The sequence below is a fragment of the Schistocerca gregaria genome, chromosome X (genome assembly GCF_023897955.1).
Source record: "Schistocerca gregaria isolate iqSchGreg1 chromosome X, iqSchGreg1.2, whole genome shotgun sequence".
NCBI classification, from domain to species: Eukaryota; Metazoa; Arthropoda; class Insecta; order Orthoptera; family Acrididae; genus Schistocerca; species Schistocerca gregaria.
In genome coordinates, this window is record NC_064931.1 from 603,208,985 (window position 1) to 603,235,504 (window position 26,520).

General features: G+C 37.5%; 1 protein-coding gene across 3 annotated transcripts in view; it reads left to right on the forward strand.

The window, feature by feature from the left end:
* Positions 1-26,520, forward strand: part of LOC126298678 (glutamate receptor ionotropic, kainate 2-like) — a 397,907-nt gene that overhangs the window by 130,272 nt on the left and 241,115 nt on the right. For all 3 annotated transcript variants that reach the window (XM_049990109.1, XM_049990111.1, XM_049990110.1), the window contains 2 exons: positions 4,871-5,028; positions 11,570-11,711. In XM_049990109.1, coding sequence (XP_049846066.1) covers positions 4,871-5,028; positions 11,570-11,711 — 300 coding nt within the window. The remainder of the gene's footprint in view (positions 1-4,870; positions 5,029-11,569; positions 11,712-26,520) is intronic.

Genomic DNA, 26,520 nt, shown 5'->3' on the forward strand with positions numbered 1-26,520 from the left:
GACTGTTCTTGGCACCAAAAATTGATTGTTTATATATCCTCACAATAATAGGCACTGAAAATATACATTGTTCAATGTTTAAGTTATGGAAATTACAATTAAAACATAACTCATTCAATTAACTGACTACATTACAATTCCTTCTTTTTACCATTTTCTTGTACCACAAATGTTAGGGCAAATTATTTGTTTAAATAATGAAATTAACAGACATGGTTATACAAACAATTGTTTTGACAAACCTGTTAATTATTTTGTAATTAACTAAGGGCTGGCTTTGTTAATATGTTTTTGAATAGATCCAAATAAATATTTTAAGAATCCTGGTAGTTCTTCTTCCAAATCTTTTGTAATAATACAGAATCTGTATTTGTTTGTAAGTCAACAATAGAATGAATAGAATCTAAGTCATGGAACAATTACTGATTTCATACTATAACAAAAGCATTAACTAGGAATGGTCAAAATAAATTAGAAAATTTGTTACTTAGACAAAATTAAGTACAAAATTAGACTTGGTGCTATATTCCTTAAGACTGAGGGCCAACCTTTCTCTTTTTTCGGAAATGCAGATTGTTTTCATGCATGTTAATTGTAATTAGGCAAAATGAAAATAAAATGAATTTAACGTGGCAGATGGCAAAATGAGGGAGGAAGTAATGAGATCCCAGCTTGCTTCGTCACAATTTGACCCATGGCACTTAAAACCTGCAGCTGAAAGTACTTGAAAAAGCATACAAAGGTTACTGATATGTTCCTCTGGTGTTCATCCTGGTACCACAATATTGTCCAATAATTAGAACAGAATGGAACTTTAAGGTAGGTTGCTCTAAATAGCATAGGAATATGGCAGGTGCAGAAGTACTGCCAAAGGGTAAGCACAATAATTGGAACAACCCTAAATGTGTGTTGATCACAAACACTTCCTGAGACCCTTCATTTGCAAATATGCATCACCCAAGTCAATTTTTGATAAATTCTGGCCTGCACCAAACCTGTCCATTATTTTCCTAGAGCAAGGCAATGAATACGTATCAATTATTGTTTGTGGTTTCACAGTTGATTTAAAGTCAGCACAAAGACCAAGTTTTCCAGAAGGTTTTGGTAAGATTACTAAGGGAGAAGCCCATTGACTAACCTGAATTGGAGCAATAAGACCATTTTCTTGCATTCTTTAAGTTTATTTGCTGTTTTCTTTCAAAGTGCATGGTGGACGGTACACTACTGAAAGAACTTAGGTTACGCATTGTCCTTCACTGTAACATGCACCACAAAATAATTTGTTCTGCCAAGCACTTCAGAAAATATATCATGAAACTCCTCAATCAAATGAGTAACACTGTCTTTTGGGTTGAAAGCGGAAACAGAAAATACATTGTCCTGAATACAAGGACCAAACCAATCAAATGTATCTAACCCAAAGTATTATCAGTCTCATGCAAAACTGTAAATGTCACTGATCTTGTGAGAGTCTGGAATGTGGCAGGCAAACTACATGAACCAAGCACTGGAATATCCTGAGCATTATATGCAGTAAGTTGCGTGCAAGATTTTGTTAACTGTTGTGGGCCCAACTGTTCACAAGTGGCACAGTTAAGCAATGTAATGGATGCACCAGAGCGTAACTGAAGTTGCACATGGTGTCCGGCAATGACTAAGTTCACAGTTTGTTTGACTGTCATTACATAGTGCTTGGGCAGGGTGAAGACACATCCTGAATTTGATCTTTACGAGTAGTGGTTGCCAGTTTTGAAAAATTGCATTCACTAGGTGAGAAAGTGCTCCATGCTTATGAGAGCAAATGTGGGTACAGCTCTTTTTCTGTCACAAACACACACACACTGTACATGACCTGGCTTTCCACAAGCAAAGCAAGTCACATTCTATGAAGGGCAATGTTGTCTTTTATGCGTGGAAAAGCTGCAGGGATATGATTTCACAGCAGACACATTTGTTGACACTTGTTTACTCTGTCTGTGGCATCATGGTCTGTTTGCACCATTTTGAACGTTTCTCCAGTCAGTTGACAGTTGACGATGGAAGAGACAACATAACGGTTACAGGCAGTCTTCCTAGACCACTTATATTGGCTACTGATGCATCATAAATATAGATTGTGACAACCCCTTCAGCATCAACTAAGGCCTGAAGATGGTGCACTGAAGTGCTCAAGCTGGTGGCAACGCAATAAATGATGTCTTAAGAAAGGCTGTCGGTGTTTCATTTTATTACAAAATGTTCAAAGATTCTGATCAGTAGAATAGATGACAAAGAACTCTTTTCATCACAACAACTTAATTCCTGAAAGCAGGTGTTTGACAGGTTGATTTAATTTATGTGTTGAGCTAAAAGTGGAGCCTTTACAAAGAACTAAAAATTTTGTAGGTTAGAGGATTGTCTAATTTGTTTTTGGTTGCTAGTCGGTGGGATAAGAATATTCTAGAGATGTGGCACAGATGAAGTAGGTGAGTAACACAAGGGCTAGTGACTTTGAGTGGTTGATAAGAGGTACTGATAGGGGCTGTTGGAATTATGGCATATAATCATATTTTTAGACAGCAGTGTGATGTTAATAGGTTGGAAAATTTCTTAAGGTAGCCTTGTGAAGTTTGGTTTAGTTACTGGATGGCTTGACATTTCTGTCAGGGTACTTGCTCCTACTTCTCATGACATATATCCGTTTTGATATAAACAATTATGACATAGCAGTAAGGTCCACTAGTGTGGGAAATGTATGGTGTTGAGCATAGCTTGCTATCATTAATGAGGGTGGTCATACACCATTGCTTTATAGCCAAACACAACATAATAATGTTTATACCAAAAACTTATACTAGCAGTGAGACATTAACAAATAATTTAATAAAAGATGTACTGAGATTGATCTGTTGGTTGAAACCCCAAAGGGTAATAATATTTCTCAAAACAGATTGATTTTTAACTTTGATATAAATCCCTTTTATTTTTCAGGAAAGTATAATATGTGCAAAAGACAGCCACATACAAATAACTCATTGAATAATTGTTCTGTATCTATCAGCATTGCAAAATTTGAAATTACACTGTGTAAACATTGCATTTACACCCATCAGCAATGCACTAAGACATAAAGTACAACTTGTGCAACATGAAAATAACATCCACACCATACACACAACCGATAAATTTACTGACTCCAGAAAAAAACCAAGGCAAAAATATCTCACAAAAACCCCAGATGCAAGATGACATATGAAAGACCACAATGCCTGCTCTGTAAGCTTATTTAAAGGTTTGGTCACATGACTGCTCCTCGATTCAGTGCAGAGGCTTTCATCCTGACTACCAGACATAATTTTTGCAATAATTTCACATAAATACTTATGATAAAGCAAACAGAAATCTTTACAGTCATTTAGCAACCTCTTAATAAACTCGCTCATTCATTATTTCAACAATTTTAAACAAATCTAAAACATATAAATTTCCACATTCAGAACTCGAGCCATAACACTAAATTGATCTACTTTATAAATCACAACTATAGTTAAATACACATCAAAAATTATTGGAATATTAAATAAGAAAACTCACTTCATAAAGTTATTGAAATATTAAATAAGAAAACTCACTTGATAAGATCATTTGTATCTGGAAGATTCCATAATAATTGAGAAGCAGTGTCATTTACAAGAATAGCCAAGCCACTACTGTTTCTGCTGCAACAGCCTTTAAGCCTTTTATCAATGTATGACCAATACCCAAATGTAAATTGGCACCACCAATTATTTTGTGCAGCAAATTCTGGGTATTACACACTTTGTGCACATTCTGCTTAATACAATATTTAATAACTATTAAAATGCCGAAGTTTTCTTGATTCTTCCTCTAAACAAAATAACTTAGTCCATCATTGGCAACTCCAATCATTATGGTATACATGCATCTCACTCTCTTAGTAGTACAGGAGTTCAGACACTGGACTTCCATTAAGAGGAACGAGGTTCACATCCCATCTTGATGTTACTTGTTTAGTTCTTCAGTTGTTCTCCAGATCACTTCATGCAATTGTCAGGAAAGTGCCTTCAGCAGGACAGTGGTTGATTCTACTCACCAATCTTGTGCAATATGAGCTAGGACTATGTCTCTAATAATATTAATATGTAGAGTATATTGCTTTCTGCCATTCCATGCTGCCATCTCTGTCAGTAGCTTGTATGTATCACCTGTCCTTTTCTCTCCTTTTTTCCTGTCTTCTTTTTTTCCTCTCTCCTGGTGCCATTTCATGGTCTGTCTCTGTTTTTTTTCCTATACTTGGATCTTTTGAACTCCTCTTAGTGCCTTTATTATGGCAATTTACTATCCATTCCTGTAAAGTACTTATCTTCTACCCTCACCTCCCAACTCACCTTCCTACCTCCTCATGTGTCTCCACTCAAATGTGGAAGAGAAAAGAAAGGAAATTAAGCAGCTGAAAGAATCCCTGATTCTATCTCTTCATTGATCTAGCTCTGTGATGTCACCTATGGGGTAAGAAGTTAGTAAAGTGTAGATCCCTCTTAGAGTTTTATGTTATCTATCCTAGATTTTTTTCATTTTTTTAAGTAGTTACTTTTTTGTTTTACCAACACATTTTCATTTTTTTCCAAAAATTTTCATTTTTATTAAACATCACAAGAAAAAATTTCATATTCAGCCTCTAAAAAAAATAAGTAAAGATTTTGAATGTTAAAAGGAATGTATTCATTCTTTTGTGGCAGAAATATGAAAACATACATGTCACTTGCAGTATATCCGTAGCAATAACACATATTTAAAATAATTGTTTTTATATAAATTAATTTAACCTGAAAATAAAATAATTCATGAGTCCCATCCCTATGATATTTAGGTGTATGCAGATTTAGTTAAGGCATGGAAATGGAAGAGCTTCACTATCCTATTCGAAAGTGATGAAGGGCTCATCAGGCTCAGTTATGTACTGAAGATGTATGGTCCAAAGGACTTCACAGTGACAGTTCGTCATCTAAATGATTCTTCCAATTACAGGTAAGTTTCTGGAGAAGATCTTTCATTAATATTCATTAAAAAAAGTCACTCTACTAGCACATTACCGAAATGTAAATCTTGCATGCTACACTTTTCCAACAAAAATTTCAAATAACTTACTTTCCTTATAAGTTTTGATTAAGAAAAGTAATTGTGTTTTACACAGTGAAGAAATAAACGATTGATGATTTTTTACATTTTATTTGCTCTAACTTTTAATTTACTTATGATAACTTAAATTAAAAACTATTGAAACAGAGATGACTTTAACATTGTTGACATAAATACTTAATTTACAAATTTTAGGAGCTGAAAAACGGTATTTGTGAAAGTCTGACCAAATCCTTGTTTTAGAGGATGTTTCATCTTGTAAAGAACATAATTTCCCTATTTTTTCTTTCTTTTTCAAAGGAAGAAGATATAATCAGACACTCAGTATGTTGTTTGAAAATACAAGCTAGTTCCACATATAAACCTGAGTTTCTATTTTCTTATAACTGGTTGTTAAGAAAAACATTTGCTCACAAAAGAAAACCAGTACGTCAATTTATATAAATCCAACTTTCTGTTTACATAAAATCTATTATCAAGGGGACTGTCAATGTATAAAAGAAGAAGAAAAAATGAAGTAGTGACTGAATTACCAAATAGTTCATTAATGAATTTGCTCAAAGTTCATTTGTTCATCTCGATTTTTTTAGTTTCAAATAATGTAAAGAATATGGTGCCCACATTTTAATATTACAATAAAAACATGTTCTGTTATATCTATATGATCATTGCACATGAAATATTAGATAAGTATTGATGTTTCAGACAGATATTTTGTCATAATATGAGCTATTTTAAGCTGCACACATCTTTTTCTCATACTTTCTGTGAAACATCATGTAATGAACATTAGAAAATAGCTTTCTTGATCAACATCCTTGATCACATTGAACAGTTCTACAACTACATCTACAGCTACATTTATACTCCGCAAGCCCCCAATGGTGTGTGGCGGAGGGCACTTTACATACCACTGTCATTTCTGCTCTTTCCTGTTCCACTCGCGTATGGTTCGCAGGAAGAACAACTGCCGGAAAGCCTCCGTGCACGCTCGAATCTCTCTAATTTTACATTCGTGATCTCCTCAGGATGTATAAGTAGGGGGAAGCAATATATTCGATATCTCATCCAGAAACGCACCCTCTCGAAATTTGGACAGCATGATGCAGAGTGCCTCTCTTGAAGAGTCTGCCACTTGAGTTTGCTAAACATCTCTGTAATGCTACCATGCTTACCAAATAACCCTGTGGCGAAATGTGCCACTCTTCTTTGGATCTTCTCTATCTCCTCTGTCAACCCAACCTGGTACAGATCCCACACTGATGAGCAATACTCAAGTATAGGCCAAATGAGTGTTTTCTAAGCCACCTCCTTTGTTGATGGACCACATTTTCTAAGGACTCTCCCAATGAATCTCAACCTGGGACCCGCCTTACCAACAATTAATTTTATATGAATATTTCACTTCAAAACGTTCTGTACGCATACTCCCACATATTTTACAGAAGTAACTGCTACCAGTGTTTGTTCTGCTATAATATAATTATGCAATAAAGGATCCTTCTTTCTATATATTTGCAGTACATTACATTTGTTAAGGGTCAGTTGCCACTCCCTGCACCAAGTGCCTATCCACTGCACATCTTCCTGCAATTTGCTGCAATTTTCTAATGCTGCAACTTCTCTGTATACTACAGCATCATCCATGAAAAGCTGCATAGAACTTCTGACACTATCTACTAGGTCATTTATATATATTGTGAAAAGCAATGGTCCCATAACACTCCCCTGTGGTATGCCAGAGGTCACTTTAACGTCTGTAGATGTGTCTCCATTGAGAACAACATGCTGTGTTCTGTTTGCTAAAAACTCTTCAATCCAGCCACACAGCTGGTCTGATATTCCATAGGCTCTTACTTTGTTTATCAGCCGACAGTGCGGAACTGTATCAAACACCTTCCAGAAGTCAAGGAAAATGGCATCTATGCCTGTATCTAATATTTTCTGTGTCTCATGAACAAATAAAGCGAATTGGGTCTCACACGATCGCTGTTTCTGTAATCCATGTTGATTCCTACAGAGTATGGGTTTCCAGAACTGACATGATACATGAGCAAAAAACATGTTCTATAATTCTACAACAGATCAATGTCAGAGATATAGGCCTATAGTTTTGCGCATCTGCATGATGACCCATCTTGAAAACTGGGACTACCTGTGCTTTTTTCAAATCATTTGGAACCTTCCGTTCCTGTAGAGACTTGCGGTACATGGCTGTTAGAAGGGGGGGGGGGGGGGGGGCAAGTTGTTTCACATACTCTGTGTAGAATCGAATTGGTATCTCGTCAGGTCCAGTGGATTTTCCTCTGTTGAGTGATTTCAGTTGCTTTTCTATTCCTTGGACACTTATTTTGATGTCAGCCATTTTGCCGTTCATGAGAGGATTTAGAGAAGGAAGTGCAGTGCGGTCTTCCTCAGTGAAACAGCTTTGGAGAAAGGTGTTTAGTATTTCAGCTTTACATGTGTCATCCTCTGTTTCAATGCCATCATCATCCCAGAGTGTCTGAATATGCTGTTTCGAGCTACTTACTGATTTAACGTAAGACCAGTACTTCGTAGGATTTTCTGTCAAGTCGGTATATAGAATTTTACTTTTGAATTCACTGAACGCTTCGCGCATAGCCCTTCTTATGCTAACTTTGACATTGTTTAGCTTCTGTTTGTCTGAGAGGTTTTGGCTGCATTTAGACTTGCAGTGAAGCTCTCTTTGCTTCGCAGTAGTTTCCTAACTTTGTTGTTGAACCACGGTGGGTTTTTCCCATTCCTCACAGTTTTACTCTGCACATACCTGTCGAAAATGCATTTATGATTGCCTTGAACTTTTTCCATAAACACTCAACATTGTCAGTGTCGGAGCAGAAATTTTTGTTTTGATCTGTTAGGTAGTCTGAAATCTGCTTCCTATTACTCTTGCTAAACAAATAAACCTTCCTCCCTTTTTTTATATTCCTATTTACTTCCATATTCAGGGATGCTGCAATGGCCTTATCATCACTGATTACCTGTTCTGCGCTTACAGAGTCAAAAAGTTCAGGTCTGTTTGTTATCAGTAGGTCTACAATGTTGTATCCACGAGTTAATTCTCTGTTTAATTGCTCGAGGTAATTTTCAGATAGTGCACTTAGTATAATGTCACTCGATACTCTGTCCCTACCACCCGTCCTAAACATCTGAGTGTCCCAGTCTATAACTGGTAAATTGAAATCTCCACATAATACTATAACATGCTGAGGAAATTTATGTTAAATATATTCCAGATTTTCTCTCAGTTGTTCTGCCACTAATGCTGCTGAGTCGGGAGGTCGGTAAAGGGAGCCAATTATTAACCTAGCTTGGTTGTTGAGTATAACCTCCACCCATAATAATTCACTTGAAGTATCCACTTCTATTTCACTACAGGATAAACTACTACTAACAGCGACAAACACGCCACCACCGGTTGCATGCAATCTATCCTTTCTAAACACTGTCTATGTTAACTAATGAGAGTACATATCTCAGCATGTCCAGTATAAATAAATCTTTTATTAATTATAAATCAGTCAGGTTGAAACAAGCTGATTCATCAACGTTTTCATGGTAATTTTTATATAACTTATCACACACCAAATTAATAACAAAATGCAGTGTACCTATCTTATAAGAAAATTTATTTCATTACCTACAAAACAATATGTTGTATAAATATAGCTACCTAACAGGTACAATCATTTCTACAGGTATAAACATTTCTGATAACTTTTGATTTTTTAATACATTTTCTGTATTGTTGGATTAGAAAATTATTTATTTATTTAACCCACTGACCATATGCAATACAATGTATAAAATGAGACTGGACTTAACTCTAGTCCTTACAAGGAACATTAACCAAAATTATATGTAGGCTTACATAACAAAAATAACAAAAGTTACAAATCATATAGAGGATGTCCTATTTATCTTGACCGTCATGAATAACTGTTTGTCCAGATGCAGATTATAGAATGTTTCAAGCAAATGTTCTTTAACCGTCAGGGGGACATCAATAAGCATGATTGCCTTCGTTGTAGCTTTGTTTTTTACAAAGATATGAACAGAGGTATGTCTTTTTTAAATGGCACTCTCTATTTTTTGTTTGGTAATTCATTTCCCCTCCTAAAGGCTTATTCAAAAATGTATCACAGTGTACCATTCACTGAAGCACAATGTTATTAATTAAATAACACAACATTGACTGTGATGCTCCCAGTCCTTAGTGCAGGTTCTTGAGGTAATGGAACACATCTACATGCAGTCATTGACAGAGAACAAATGTAAACATAATCAGAATGCACACCCATCATTCTGTCAACCATCATCAGTTAAAGAATTTTGTGAGTAGAATGTACACCAACGAAGAGAAGATAGAAATGATAATCAAATATGGGAAATGTAAGTTAGCGGAACAGTAATTGAAATAGAGTTTTCTTATGTATGGGTACATTTAGTACAGTTGTTTAGTCCTTTTAAATACTATTGTGTAGAGTAGGCATACATTAAAGGCTGTCCTTCCTACAAACTGCATCGACGTAATGTTTATTTATTGTTGTTGTTGTTGAAGGTAGGCGAAATGCTGCGGAACTGTGCAGAGAGCTATATCCTGACAAGAACCCACCTTCCCAATGGATGTTTTCTCATCTTGTTGTGATGCTTCAGGAAACAGGAAGTTTCAACTCATGACAATGCAATCATTGTAGCACTCGCACAAATGAAGTTGCCAAAGTTACTGTTCTTGCTTCCGTTACTATGAATCCACATTTGAGCACATGACAGCTTGAACATGAGGTTGCCATTCCTAAAACCAATGTACATAGTATGCATTTATGTCACCAGTTCCATCCTCACCATGTACACCTACATCAAGAATTGCATGGCAATGATTTCCAGAATCCTGTACAGTTCTGTCAGTAGGCACAGAAGCAAATCCTAGCCACCCAAAACTTCTTCTCCAATGTTCTATATACCAATGAATGTTCTTTCTCAAACAATGGACAGGTAAATACAAGGAGCATGCATTATTGGTTCAGTGACAACCCACAATGGCTTAGACAGGTGGAACATCAGCGTCAGTCGAGAATTAGTGTCTGGTGTGGGGTGCTTGGTACTACAATTATTGGCTGTTATTTCATCAATGGTAGTCTAAATGCAACAGTGTATGCCAACTTCCTCAGTCAAAGTCTTCCTCCCCTTCTGGATGAAGTGCTGCTAAGAATCAGAATGCTTATGTGCTATCAACAAGATGAATGTCCAGCACATAATGCCTTGCATGCACGTCGTGTTCTGAACTGAGGGTATCCTGCCTGATGGATTGGTCGGGGAGGAACAGTTAGTTACCCTGATAGGTCTCCTGATTGAAATCCTCTGGACTTTTTTTGGGGAGGGGGAGGGGATGCATTAAAGATGTTGTCTATAGTGATATTCCAACAACTCCGGAGGATATGCAGGAACGTATCATGCTTGCTTGTAATTCTCTTCAGTAGGCAACACTGGAAGCAGTAAAAAATTCTTTCATTCAACAAGTGCACCAGTATATCAGTGTCCTGGGTCACCACTTTGAGCAGCTTTGAATGTTCTACTCTGGGGAAATGGTACAAGAGAGTCGAAGTCAATTTTGTGTTATATTTCTATTTGATTTTAATTTGTTTTCTGACAACTCAAGCAAGTTGACAAATTTATGATCCTGGGCTCAAAGTCAATGTTGTGTTATGTAATTGATAATGTTGTGGTACACTGTGATACATTTTTCAATAGGTCTTTAGGAGAGGAAATGAATTACCAAATAAAAAATATGGGGTGCCACCTTAAAAAAGTCATACTGCTGATCATATCTTCATAAAAAACACAGCTACTATGAAAGCAATCATGTTGACTGATGTCCAATGATGGGGAAAGAACATTTTCTTGAAACATTTTGTAATTTGTATTTGGACAAACAGTTATTTAGGGTGGTCAAGATAAATGGGACACACTGTATATTGAAGTTTATGTACAAGTTTACTGAACAGAAATAGTGATACTGTTGATATTCTGTAATAGATCTTTCAAAAACATTCATTTTTAGTACACATCTTATATCATTTTCAACTTATTGAATTCCCATATAGCATGTGCCTTTGTATTAGCTGGGAGTACATGGAAGTTACCTTTTAATCTAGTGTTAAACATTGATTGTACCATGCCCTGTGGAGCGTGTCACACATATCAGTGAACAGTAGGATATGTACAGATGTGATTCACTCTCCAGCTTGATAAATAAAAGTATCAGTTTTTTATCATATAAGAAACACATCCCTGAAAGTCATTCTTGTTTTCCTGCTAAGCCTTGTGTTTGAAACACAGGGCAATGCAGTATTTAATCTCTTATGTGTTAAAAGTATATTTTTACCATTTTCAGTCTTGTTTCTTACAGGCATGTCTTGCGTAGAGTGAAAAGATCAGGAGAAATAAATTTCATCTTAGACTGTTCAATTGAAACACTACCTGAAATTATGAAACAAGCTCAGCAGGTTGGTCTTATGACAGATGAATACAACTTCATCATAACAACAATGGTAAGAACACAAAAAGACATGATAGCTTTTTTGTTATAAATTTAAGTAATGTGTTTTAAACTTCATCTTTAATATATATCACCTTATTACACTGCTTCTAAAAAGTAGTTTCCACTTGATTATTATTCTGATTACATTATATAACATTTGTTCCCAATCATGTTCAAATTATTACATCATTTAAAAACACTAGGCACTGCTCCTTCCCAACAAGATTGGAAGTAGAGCATCTCTGAGATGCAGATTTTGTTTCTGCTTAAATAAAACCAACTACTAAATGAAGTTTGTTTTGGATGCAATTAAAACAATACATAGTAGTTGACTGCATCAAATTTAAATAGTTCTTCTATTTTTACAAAATGTGCTATTAAGTGTACAGTAAACAGAAATTGGCAATAACCATAGTTTTAATGGTATGAGAGTTCATTGTGATTAAAACAACTGATTTTTGATGCCTTAAGGTTTGTGTATATTATTTAAACCAATCATTTTGTTCTTCAGCCATATGTGCATATTAAATTATTTTGTTGGAGATGGAGATGAGCAACCCCATGTATTATCTATGCATTTTGTAATTCAAGAATTATTTTTCAATATTGTGAGAAGGATAGGTGCTACTCACCATACAGCAGAGATGCTGTGTCACAGATAGGCACAACAAAAAACTGTCAGACTGTCACACAAAGCTTCAGACCAAACAGATCTTCACCAGAATTCGACAACACACACACTCCCACACACACACACACACACACACACACACACACACACACACACACACACACACACACACACACACACACACAAAACCACAGTCTCTGATCACAAAAACTAAGTCCATTTCATGATCACAGTACACGAAGTATTTACTGGCTCAAAACAGTTCAGAGTTCAATGTGATGATTTACAAACAAACACATGTGAGATAATAAACATAAGCTCATACTGTGTCTGTCTTCAGTTCCATAATGCAATCAGAAAAATTTAAGACTACCATAGGGGCTATTCACTGACATGACCAAATGTCACATATTATCACAGCCAGGCCTGCCTTCAACCTAATCTCAACCTAAAGATCTAACAAAAAGACCTGACTCACTTCCTTGAGCTCTTCACTTGAAAAAAAATGTCTGTATAATTGACTCCATTTGTGTTTCACTACTGTCTGCTTTTCCACTGCTTGATGGCCATCCCTATAAAAATACACTATTCTTAAGTTCTGCAGACATGATTTGACTCAACATGACCATTTCTCACCCTAAACTAGTATATTGCAACAATATTGAATAAACAAATGTCATAAACCTCATTTAAACTAAGTATAAATAAAAGTTTGTTCATAAATAAATAAGACACCAGTTTTGTGCAATTGCAGTCACATTTAACAACAATATATTGTTGCTATATATTTCTTAAAATATTATGTATGCCCTGTTAAGCATTTGATGCATCATCCAGATTTCCTGTACTGGGATTTTCCCCATTTCTGGCCAACCCTTTGTACTCTTACCTGGGCTCATGAACAACAGTCCCTGCAGCTGGACCACCACAGCAGTTTGGCAGTCCTGCGACTGTCTTCCAGTGCTCAGTCTCACAAGAAAATTCATATCTTTTGGCACCCTTTTTAATGGTGGTGTCAGCTAAAATTGTGATTGACCACTTCTTAAATTATCGTGTATTTGTATTAGCAGTTGTAATCAGTAGTTAAATAAATATCTGGCAAAAATACTAATATATTCATTAAATAGATACACAAATATGACAAAATATCAGGGATTCTTGCTGCATTCATATTCTGAGTTATCATGGAGCATACAGTGTTCTGAAAAACACATTTGCATAGTAAAAATGTATAAAAGACATCATAAGTCAATAAATAAAATAGCTATAAATGAGTGACTTTAATGCAGTGCTATCTTCTGAGAATTTTTTTGTTAAAATCACATGAATAATTTAAAAGTTGTTATTCAGAGGTTCACTGTGTAAATGTTTAGTCACTGTACAACATTAACTTCTGTACTATTAAAGATATTGAAAATATCATTGTGCCTCATTTATCCGAGATTGCAAATATATTCAGATTTGTTTTAGTGTCCAACTGTGATTTCCTATCAGATCTCAAAGGACTGTAAGAAGCCATCCTTCAGCTTGTCTGATGCTTTGCCATTGCTAGAGCATAGCCGGCCCTGTTAAGCATTTGATGCATCATCCAGATTTCCTCTGCTGGGATTTTCCCCATTTCTAGCCAAGCCTTTCTACTCTCACTGGGGCTCAACAGTCACTGCATCTGAACCACCACAACCCTTTGACAGTCCTGGGACTATCTTCCAGTGATCAGTCTCACCTCATACCAGTTCCAGACAACTGATTAGCTATCCGAACAACACATAATGTTACACACCTCCACTTAATGTGGTACAGTAGCTTACTAACTCGGCACATTAAGCCACACCATATTTGACATACTTGCATGATAAATAAATACACAACATAAATAAATAGTAGGTCATCATGACCTTACCAGAACTTGAACAGCTTTTGATTTTTCTGGCAGGGAAGATGTAGGATATTCTGCTGTTGGCTTTGCCATTTGCCTTCAGGCTCAAAATGGTGGCACCAAGTAATGTCATGATGACTTTATTATTTGACTGAAGGGGTCCTCTGTTCATTGTGTTCATGAAGCAAGAAATCACAATGAATGCACATCACTGTGAAAACACTTTGCAGAAACTGTGACATACCATAAAGTAAAAATGCCCAGAATGCTGTTCGACTCAATCATCCTGTTGCACAACAACACCTGCCACAACACTGCCAGTTGGAAGAAGGCTACACTTCAGTGAATTGGTTGAATAGCACTGCAACATCATCCATACAGCACAGACCATTCACCATGTGGTTTTCCTATCTTTGGCAACCTGAAGGAAGACATGCATGGACATTGGTTTCAGTAGGACAAGGGAGTGCAAGGGTGGGTGCAGTTGTGGATCCATCAGTGATTAACAGCAATCTTGTTCCATACTGGGATAAATGTCTTAACGTGTGTAGTGATTACTTTTGACTCAAGGGCATCCATATGATCTGAGCCCATTGTAAACATATGCAACACTGACTTTTAAACCATTTTCTTGAAAGAAAAACACCTGACTACCCTGTATTTTTACCTTTCCCTGAGAGCTAGGGCAGGCAGGCAGCACTCCGCCCTTCCATGATCCCATTGTGGCAGGTGTTTGGTATTCATTTCACTACCCCTGACAGCTTGCATGTCTTCCAAGTGAAGCTATGTTCGTAAATTATATATACACAGACACAGGTGTGCAAAACTTAAGGATGAAAGTAACTTCAACAGATGTGTAACTTTCAAGTAACATAGATTGGTGAAACGTGGACCATATGTTGAAAGAACTGCTACAGTATATTATAGAAGGTAGCTGAAAGCCATAAATAATAAGAAGAACAGAAATAACTCTTATATTCAAAGACAACAATTACACTGAAGTTGCCTCAATTTATGACAGTCCCCTGGACATTACAGAAGGCAGTAAATTGTTCTTAATAAGATGTGTGATCACTGTGAATCACAATGATTGCTATGCAACATGCTCTCATGCTGGCTACAAAATTGGTGTGGAGTTCTTGTGGTCAGAAATTCAATTTCTCCACCAGCTCAGTTGACAGCTGCTGGATGGTTGTTGGTGTATGTGGACATGCTACAGTATGCCTCCCCAATGCATCCCACACATACTCAATGGGATTTAAGCCACTGGAATGGGCAGGTTAGTCCATTCACCAAATACCCTCTCACTCCAAGAGCTGCTCCACTTGCACTGTTCAATGCAGTCACACATTGTCATCCACAAAAATGAAGTCAGAGCCAAATGCAACCCTGAAAAGATGTGCATGGGTAAGGCGTGAAATGTCACAATAACATTGGCCACTAAGTGTAATGTGTTCAAACATTTGGAAGTCAGTAATCCCCTGCAATATTATGCCACCCCACATCTTAACACCTGGACCACCAAAATGATCATGTTCAACAATGTTCTTGTGTGCATTTCCTGTTCCAATTTCTCACCATATGAGGATAAAGTCAGAATCACTTTTCATATCGAATCTGTTCCCATCTGAGAAGAGCATGTGATCCCACTCCTTGTTGGTCCAGTCCGTACACTCTTGGCACAATTGCAATGCAGTTTCCATGCCACTGTGAAGTGTGAGATTGTGTGCTTTGCAGCCCTGTGAAAGCACTCCTGTTAAATGTGGTTGCAATTGACCCACTTTTTTACATGAGTCTCTTCTTGCCCATTTCACAGTGTAGTGGTCATTAGTTGCTGTAGTTGACTGTAGTCAACCACCTCCTCCCCTTTGGGTAGTAGTGCCCATGGTTTGGAATGATCCCATGTATATGAAACAGTGCTGTGAGCAATACCAAACTCTTAGGCTACACTCATCACACTTGGTCCTTCTTCCAGTTTCGCAGTGATTCTTCCCCATGTGAAGTCATCCAAATGTCATCTATGTACCATGTTGTAATGGATACCACCACCACAGTGCACTATAACTTCTCACCGATTGACACATACTGTCTTCTCCCATTCCTTCAACAGCCTTGTGCTGTGGAGCCAGCCCCATTTGGCACTATAGTTCTGCCTCTTGGTATGTAATGTCGCTGCGGCAACAGTCCCACACTTTCATTCAATTACACCAAGTATTTAAGAGGAGGCATGGTCAATATTAGGGGATGTGACAGAAATGTTCATTTGAAACAATAAACTTCATATGGACATATGTCCTATTCTGAATGATTTCTGAGGTAGAACTTATTTAATGTCATTTTAGAACCTTTCTCTTGAATATCTTTAGAACTGCAGTCTCTAGTGAAAACACATTGAAATACAGAATCAAACTACATTAAACTTCCTACAAAAAAGGTCCCATTCATTTTTTCCTCAAGGACAAATAATTTGCACAAAGAGAGCAAGAGTATACTGAAAATAACACATGTTCTGCCTAGAGAACCAGGATTAATTCATTTATGATTAACTGAAAATTTTGCTTCACAATTGAATCTGTGACACACATCGAGGATGAGCTTCTTTGGGGCCTGGGTATCACAGGATCAGCATTCGGCCCCTTTTCCCTCTTGTTTGCTGAATATCCATGTTACCACATTTAGTCAATAGGGAAAGTGAGAAACGAATCATGTGTGTATTGACTGGAGCATCTTGGTAGGACAAGGTACAGTGTAGATGCTCTCTTTGACTTCAGGCTTCAAATAGAGTTGACAGGTTCTGCTGTCTGCTTCTAGCTTTGTTCACAGTGACTGGCTGCCAGCCACATGAGCTTGAACCGTGTTCTCTCGCTATTCCATTTAATTTTATTGAAACCTCTTATACTGCCAGTCAAACTCTACTTCCTCCCCAGGGCTGGCCCATCTGTACCCTGATATTGAGAATATATTACAAATCAGTGAATTTCACTCTTTAAGTTCATAAATCTCCATTCTGAAGCCTCCTGTCCCATCCTGCACACGCTCCTTTTCTTTTATGCCTGCACTTTTCGAAACTTTATGCTCAAACTCCACATTTTATGGGTATGAAAATTTATAACAAAGTGAAAGGATGAGAATTGCTCAGCATTACTTTAGAAACACTGAAAAAACCTTATATGAGAAACTAGTGCAGAAATGTTAGTATTCAGTAGAAGAATTCATAAATGAGAACCCAAAAATTTGAACAGGTGAGAGAAAATAGTTAGCACTGTTAATTTTTAAAAGTTTGTTACTTTTTAAGAAAAATTATTAATTGATTAATAATTAATTATTCAGTACCATAATTACCCACATCAAAAAAAGTTTTGCATCACCCCGGTTACCAGAACTCCTGAGGACAGGCATTGACTGCAGATATTCTATCACAGACACAGTCCTTTTAATTGTTTGTAGATGTCACTAAACCTGCAAAAGATCTAAACAACCATGCATGAGCAGTGCCTATTTGATGGAGAGGTCCGACACCCAATCAGTTCCAGTCATTCCACCAGGACGGAGGTACATGGCTCGTGTTGTCTGTAGTTCAACTATGCCTAGATGGCCAATACCGCAGTTTGATTGTGCCCACATTGTTACTTTGTGCCTGGAAGGGCTCTCAACAAGGGAAGTGTCCGGGCATCTCGGAATGAACCAAAGGGATGTGGTTCAGACATGAAGGAGATACAGAGAGACAGGAACTGTCAATGACATGCCTCGCTCAGGCTGCCAAAGGGCTACTACTGCAGTGGATGAGCGCTGCCTACAGATTATGGCTTGGAGGAATGCTGACAGCAATGCCACCATAGTGAATAATGTGTTTTGTGCAGCCACAGGATGTAGTGTTACGACTCAAACTGTGCACAATAGGCTGCATGATGCACAACTTCACTCTTGATGTCCATGGTGAGGTCCATCTTTGCAACCACGACACCATGCAGCACAGCACAGATGGGCCCAACAACATGCCGAATGGACCAGTCTGTTCAACAATGAGTGTCGCATATGCCTTAGAATAGAATAGAATAGCAACCGGACAATTGTCGGAGATGTGTTTGGAGGCAATCCGGTCAGGCTGAATGCCTTAGACACACTGTCCAGTGAGTGCAGTAAGGTGCAGGATCCATTTTATTACATAAAATGATGTGGAAATTATTTTAAATGCTTACAAATAAATTAAATTCTGAAATACATTACTGATAAATATATTTTAATATATATTTAATGGTGTCTATGCTTCAGAACATTTAACTTTGTAGTGTTTAGCTTCCACAGAGAATCTTTTATTGATTGATATGCTCTCTGGTTACTAAACAGTATTGCATTGTATGGAACTGGGGACCTAGAAACGATGGAGAGGCTTTGGCCCTGCCGTAGCTGGCAGTGGTACACAACCTCACAACAGGCTACAGCAGTCCACTCACCCCACCTCCGCTCCACAGCTAACCAAGCGTTATTGTGCGGTTCAGCCCCCAATGCCGCCCCCCCCCTCCCCCTCCCTTCCCCTGGGAACATGTCTCACACCAGACGAATGTAACCTCAATGTTTGTGTGTTAGAGTAATTACAGTGTACACGTATGTGGAGAAAGTGTTTGTGCAGCAATCGCCAACATAATGTAACTGAGGTGGAATAAGGGGAACCAGTCCACATTCGTTGAGGCAGATGGAAAACCACCTTAAAAAGCCATCCACAGACTGGCTGGCACATCAGACCTCAACACTAATCCACCGGGAGGATTTGTGCCGGGGACCAGCAGCATGCTTCCCAGCCCAGAAATCAGTGTATTAGACCACACGCCCAACTGGGCGGGCTTACTAAATAGTACTTGTCAATAGTTTAGTTGGAAAATAAAACCCACAGAGGGTTCCCTGAAGCAAAAAAAAGTGTTCTTGTTTACTAAGGTAGAACATGTGCATATATAGACTTGGAATTGCACCTCTTTGTTGACAATAAGAAGGGTTATGGAAAGATTTGGAGTCTTGTCACAGCCTGAATACTGTCAATTCCCCTACCAGCAGTGTAGGTTTGGAAGAACCAACATACCTGTGCAAACAATGGAAGAATCTACAGGATCACTACCACAAACTTCAGGTGCAGCAACAGTGATCATATATATAATTTCAAAACATAGCCATCAAACCTACAACTACTGCCTCTTGCATTCATCATCAGCAGCATTAGAAACTTCATCTGCTGTTGAACTCCCATCAGTGGCTCAAGAACTGTCATCAGTATAAGTCAACCCACAATTTTTAGCATTGCAAGACCCTTAACCACCTGATGAGTCTCCACCATCATCAGCAATAACAGAGGCAAGCAGAAGAAGCACAAGAATCAGGAAATGCACAACTCTACAGGATTTTTGGTACTGGGTCTCAATTCCAGGACTAGCTTAAGTCAGAAACCTGCAGGAACTCTTCCTACAATCTCTAATTGCAATTTGGAACAAAATAGTGACAGCAGAACAAAGAGTTTAGGAATCACAAACTTCATTTTCACCAGGATATAATGAGTATAAGCAACAAACTGGACCAGTTGACTGTTTGAATTAATGACAGAGCAGCTTATTCAATTAGGAACTGAATGGATAAATGTGGAATAATAATCTATATTAAAAATAGTATAGCGTACAGCCACATAGATGTAAGAAATTAGTGTATCAGTCAACATTTTGAGGCTTGTTGCAGTGAGTCCCATGTTAATACTTTGCTTGTTTATGTGGTTACTGTTTCCAGAACTCTCTCATGAAAGGTTAGTATATTCCTCAAGCAGGTAGAATCACTATTAACTCAGTTGTTTTCAAAAACCAAAGAAATTACCACTCTTGGTTACTTTAGTGTAAATTTTCTTATTTGTAATAATGACAGAACAGATTCTGAGAATGTAATGTGCTCTTTTAATCTAAGAACACATGTTGACTTTCCCACGAGAGTGACGAAGGACTGCACAAGTCTGATTGACAATATCTTCTTAGGCAGTAACAGAACTGATAACATATGTGTAACACAAATCTTAAATGATCTTTCTGACTATGATGGGCAGCTATTAAAAATGTGTGATGTAACCCCTGTTAACAGAATAGTTTTATCACTAGATTGTTTAGACTAATCAATAGTGAAAATCTAGAAAACTTTAGCAGACACGTGCAGCACTTAGAATGGGGCACAGTTGTTGTTGTTACGGTCTTCAGTCCTGAGACTGGTTTGATGCAGCTCTCCATGCTACTCTATCCTGTGCAAGCTTCTTCATCTCCCAGTACCTACTGCAACCTACATCCTTCTGAATCTGCTTAGTGTATTCATCTCTTGGTCTCCCTCTACGATTTTTATCCTCCACACTGCCCTCCAATACCAAATTGGTGATCCCTTGATGCCTCAGAACATGTCCTACCAACCGACCCCTTCTTCTGGTCAAGTTGTGCCACGAACTTCTCTTCTCCCCAATCCTATTCAATACTTCCTCATTAGTTATGTGATCTACACATCTAGTCTTCAGCATTCTTCTGTAGCACCACATTTCGAAAGCTTCTATTCTCTTCTTGTCCAAACTATTTATTGTCCATGTTTCACTTCCATACATGACTACACTCCATACAAATACTTTCAGAAATGACTTCCTGACACTTAAATCTATACTCGATGTTACGAAATTTCTCTTCTTCAGAAACACTTTCCTTGCCATTGCCAGTCTACATTTTATATCCTCTCTACTTTGACCATCATCAGTTATTTTGCTCCCCAAATAGCAAAACTCCTTTACTACTTTAAGTGTCTCATTTCCTAATCTAATTCCCTCAGCATCACCCGACTTAATTCGACTACATTCCATTATCCTTGTTTTGCTATTGTTGATGTTCATCTTATATCTTCCATTCAAGACACTGTCCATTCCATTCAACTGCTCTTCCAAGTCCTTTGCTGTCTCTGACAGAATTACAATGTCATCGGCAAACCTCAGAGTTTTTATTTCTTCTCTGTGGATTTTAATACCTACTCTGAATTTTTCTTTTGTTTCCTTTACTGCTTGCTCAATATACAGATTGAATAACATCAGGGAGAGGCTTCAACCCTGTCTTACTCCCTTCCCAACCACTGCTTCCCTTTCATGTCCCTCGACTCTTATAACTGCCATCTGGTTCTGTACAAATTGTAAATAGCCTTTCGCTCCCTATATTATACCCCTACCACCTTTAGAATTTGAAAGAGAGTAATCAAGTCAACATTGTCAAAAGCTTTCCCTAAGTCTACAAATGCTAGAAACGTAGGTTTGACTTTCCTTAATCTTTCTTCTAAGATAAGTCGTAGGGTCAGTATTGCCTCACGTGTTCCAGTGTTTCTACGGAATCCAAACTGATCTTCCCTGAGGTCGGTTTCTACTAGTTTTTCCATTTGTCTGTAAAGAATTTGTGTTAGTATTTTGCAGCTGTGGCTTATTAAACTGATTGTTAGGTAATTTTCACATCTGTCAGTACCTGCTTTCTTTGGGATTGGAATTATTGTATTCTTCTTGAAGTCTGAGGGTATTTCGTTTGTTTCATACATCTTGCTCACCAGATGGTAGAGTTTTGTCAGGAATGGCTCTCCCAAGGCTGTCAGTAGTTCCAATGGAATGTTGTCTACTCCAGGGGCCTTGTTTTGACTCAGGTCTTTCAGTGCTCTGTCAAACTCTTCACGCAATATCATATCTCCCATTTCATCTTCATCTACATACTCTTCCATTTCCATAATATTGTCCTCAAGTGCATCGCCCTTGTATAGACCCTCTATATACTCCTTCCATCTTTCTGCTTTCCCTTCTTTGCTTAGAACTGGGTTTCCATCTGAGCTCTTGATGTTCATACAAGTGGTTCTCTTATCTCCAAAGGTCTCTTTAATTTTCCTGTAGGCAGTATATATCTTACCCCTAGTGAGATAAGCCTCTACATCTTACATTTGTCATCTAGCCATCCCTGCTTAGCCATTTTACACTTCCTGTCGATCTCATTTTTGGGATGTTTGTGTTCCTTTTTGTCTGCTTCATTTACTGCATTTTTATATTTTCTCCTTTCATCAGTTATATTCAATATTTCTTCTGTTACCCAAGGATTTCTACTAGCCCTCGTCTTTTTACCTACTTAATCCTCTGCTGCCTTCACTACTTCATCCCTCAAAGTTACCCATTCTTCTTCTACTGTATTTCTTTCCCCCATTCCTGTCAATTGTTCCCTTATGCTCTCCCTGAAACTCCGTACAACCTCTGGTTCTTTCAGTTTATCCAGGTCCCATCTCCTTAATTTCTCACATTTTTGCAGTTTCTTCAGTTTTAATTTACAGGTCATAACCAATAGATTGTGGTCAGAGTCCACATCTGCCCCTGGAAATGTCTTACAATTTAAAACCTAGTTCCTAAATCTCTGTCTTACCATTATATAATCTATTTGATACCTTTTAGTATCTCCAGGCTTCTTCCATGTGTACAGCCTTCTTTTATGATTCTTGAACCAAGTGTTAGCTATGATTAAGTTGTGCTCTGTGCAAAATTCTACCAGGCAGCTTCCTCTTTCATTTCTTACCCCCAATCCATATTCACCTACTAAGTTTCCTTCTCTCCCTTTTCCTACTTCCGTATTCCAGTCACCCATGACTATTAAATTTTCGTCTCCCTTCTCTATCTGAATAATTTCTTTTATTTCATCATACATTTCTTCAATTCCTTCGGCATCTCCAGAGCTAGTTGGCATATAAACTTGTAGTACTGTAGTAGGTGTGGGCTTCGTATCTATCTTGGCCACAATAATGCGTTCACTATGCTGTTTGTAGTAGCTTACCCGCATTCCTATTTTCCTATTCATTATTAAACTGACTCCTGCATTACCCCTATTTGATTTTGTGTTTATAACCCTGTAGTCACCTGACCAGAAGTCTTGTTCCTCCTGCCACCGAACTTCACTAATTCCCACTATATCTAACTTTAACCTATCCGTCTCCCTTTTTAAATTTTCTAACCTACCTGCCCGATTAAGGGATCTGATATTCCATGCTCCAATCCATAGAACGCCAGTTTTCTTTCTCCTGATAACGACATCCTCTTGAGTAGTCCCCGCTCGGAGATGCGAATGGGGGACTATTTTACCTCCGGAATATTTTGCCCAAGAGGATGCCATCATCATTTAATCATACAGTAAAGCTGCATGCCCTCGGGAAAAATTACGGCCGTAGTTTCTCCTTGCTTTCAGCCGTACGCAGTACCAGCACAGCAAAGCCGTTTTGGTTATTGTTTCAAGGCCAGATCAGTCAATCATCCAGACTATTGCCCTTGCAACTACTGAAAAGGCTGCTGCCCCTCTTCAGGCACCACACGTTTGTCTGGCCTCTCAACAGATACCCCTCCGTTGTGGTTGCACCTATGGTACGGCTATCTGTATCGCTGAGGCACGCAAGCCTCCCCACCAACGGCAAGGGCCTTGGTTCATGGGGGGGCACAGTATATAAGGCTAAAAAGTCAACACTAAATTTAATATATTCCTGAATGAACTTGTTATCCTTTTTGAAGCTGCATTTCCTAAGAGAATTTCAAGCAGTAGCAACCTTAATGATTACAGGAAACAATGGCTCAATAAGGTAATCAAAACATTCTGTAAGACAAAGAGAATGCTTTATGTTTCACTCAGAAACTGTAACAAACTGCAGGAGAAGGAGCACTACAAATTATACTCTAGCATCATAAGGAATATAATTAGAAAATCCAAATCTGAAATTGGCATCTCAAACAATAAAATAAAAACTATTTGGAAGGTAGTCAAAAGGGAGACAGTAAAAATTTCAGAAGATACAGACAGTATCAAAGTGTGTCATAATGGAAGCACTGTAAGTGTAGGTGATATAGTTGCCAATATCTTCAACATCCATGTTTTGACAGCTGTGGAAAAAACTGGTTTTAAAGGATCTATGATTGAAGCCATGAACCTTCTCCAAAAACAGTGCAGAACAGAATTAGTCAGATATATATGCCTTATATTACACCTGATGAGATTGAAAAGGTAATAAACTACATGGATAATATATCTCTGAAAGTATTGAAGCTTTACTGCAAATTTATTCGTGAAGTTCTCTGTCACACATTTAATGAGTCTATGAAGTAAGGTACTGTCCTCAATAAACTCAAATATACAACTCTTAATCAACTGTTTAAAAAAGGCAGTAAGGCTGAGTTTTCCAACTACCAGCCAGTTTCATTGCTAACAAGTCTTACTAAAACCCTAGATAAACTTATGATCAAGACAATCATAGATAATCTTAATAAATGTAACATCTTTAATAAAAACCAGTTTGGATTCCAACAGGGCATTTCAACTGTACATGCCATTTTCTCATTTGTCAAACCATTTCCTCAAATGAATAAACAATTAAATGTCACCAGTTGGAAACTTGTGTGAACTGTCTAAATCATTTAGATCATGAAATTCTACTTATGAAGGCTAAACACTATGGCTTATGTGGTAAAGTAGGGATGTTGGTTGAATCACATCTAGATGACAGAAGGCAGGAGGTAATATTGAATAATTCTGCAATGGTACCTACCTGCTCTGACTGGGGCACAGTGAAATGTGGACTACAACAGGGCTTGGTGCTTGGTCTCTTACTTTTCCTAATCTTTATCAATCATCTGCCTTGGCGTGTGACACAAAAAGCACACTACGTCATGTATGACACAATCCTTATGATAAAGTACCAAACTGCAGTCCATATAACACTGCTATCACCATATTCAAAGAAGCTCTAGACTGGTTCACTTCTAATGGTCTGTCCCTCAGTGTTAACAAGACTCATTGGGATTACACATTAACAACACTCTAAACTGGTCAGTTCACATCATTGACCTGTGTAAAATACTGAATTTGGCTGTATGTGCCATATGCTCAATTTCATCTGTCTGTGACCTGGAAACAATCAAAAGTGTGTGCTTTGAATATTTTCATTCACTTAATATGTATGGCATCATGTACTGGAGAAAGCAGTCCTCAGAAAATAAACTCTTTATTGCACAGAAGAGTGTCATCAAAATTCTGGGGGCCATCCACCCTAGATGCTTTTGCAGAAACTTATTCAAACAACTGGGGATCTTCACCATACCATGCCAATACATTATTTCACTATGTGCCTTGTGAACAATAATCATGCAATGTACAGAAAAACAGTGAGCATCATGATCATGATACAAGAAGTAAACATGATCTTCACAAAGATATAAAAATATCTCAGTATGGCACAGAAAGGAGTACATTGTTCAAGCATAAAAGTATACAAAACATCCAGTTCCTGTTAAATCAGTCATTGGGAATAAGACTAAATTCAAAAAACAGCTAAAACTTTACCTTTTGTATAGCTTTTTTATTCTTTACAGGAATTTTTTTGACAATATGTAATAATTAGTGAAATATGCCTAATTTTAAACATTCTTCTAAGAAATGACTCTGTAGCACTAGATTAGATTAGATTAATACTTGTTCCATAGATCATGAATACGACACTTCGTAATGATGTGGAACGTGTCAGGTTAATAAAAGATGTCTGTACAAGAAATAACATTACACAAAATATTGCATGACACTAATGATTAAGGTTTTTTTTTTTAAATTAGTTTATATCTAAAAATTCAGCCAATGAGTAGAAGGAGTTGTCATCTAGAAATTCTTTTAATTTATTTTTAAATGTTAGTTGGCTATCTGTCAGGCTTTTGATGCTGTTTGGTAGGTGCCCAAAGACTTTTGTGGCAGCATAATTTACCCCTTTCTGTGCCAAAGTCAGATTTAACCCTGCATAGTGAAGATCATCCTTTCTCCTGGTGTTATAGGTATGCACACTGCTATTACTTTTGAATTGGGTTGGATTATTATCAACAAATTTCATAAGGGAATATATATACTGTGAGGTTACTGTGAAGATCCCTAGATCCTTAAATAGATGTCTGCAGGATGACCATGGGTGGGCTCCAGCAATTATTCTGATTACACGTTTTTGTGCAATGAATACTTTTCTACTCAACGATGAATTACCCCAGAATATGATGCCATACGAAAGCAGTGAATGAAAGTAGGCATAGTAAGCTAATTTACTGAGATTCTTATCACCAAAATTTGCAATAACCCTAATAGCATACGTAGCTGAACTCAGACGTTTCAGCAGACCATCAATGTGTTGCTTCCAGTTTAACCTCTCGCCAATGGACACACCTAAAAATTTAGAAAATTCTACCTTAGCTACAGACTTCTGTTCAAATTCTATATTTATTACTGGAGTTGT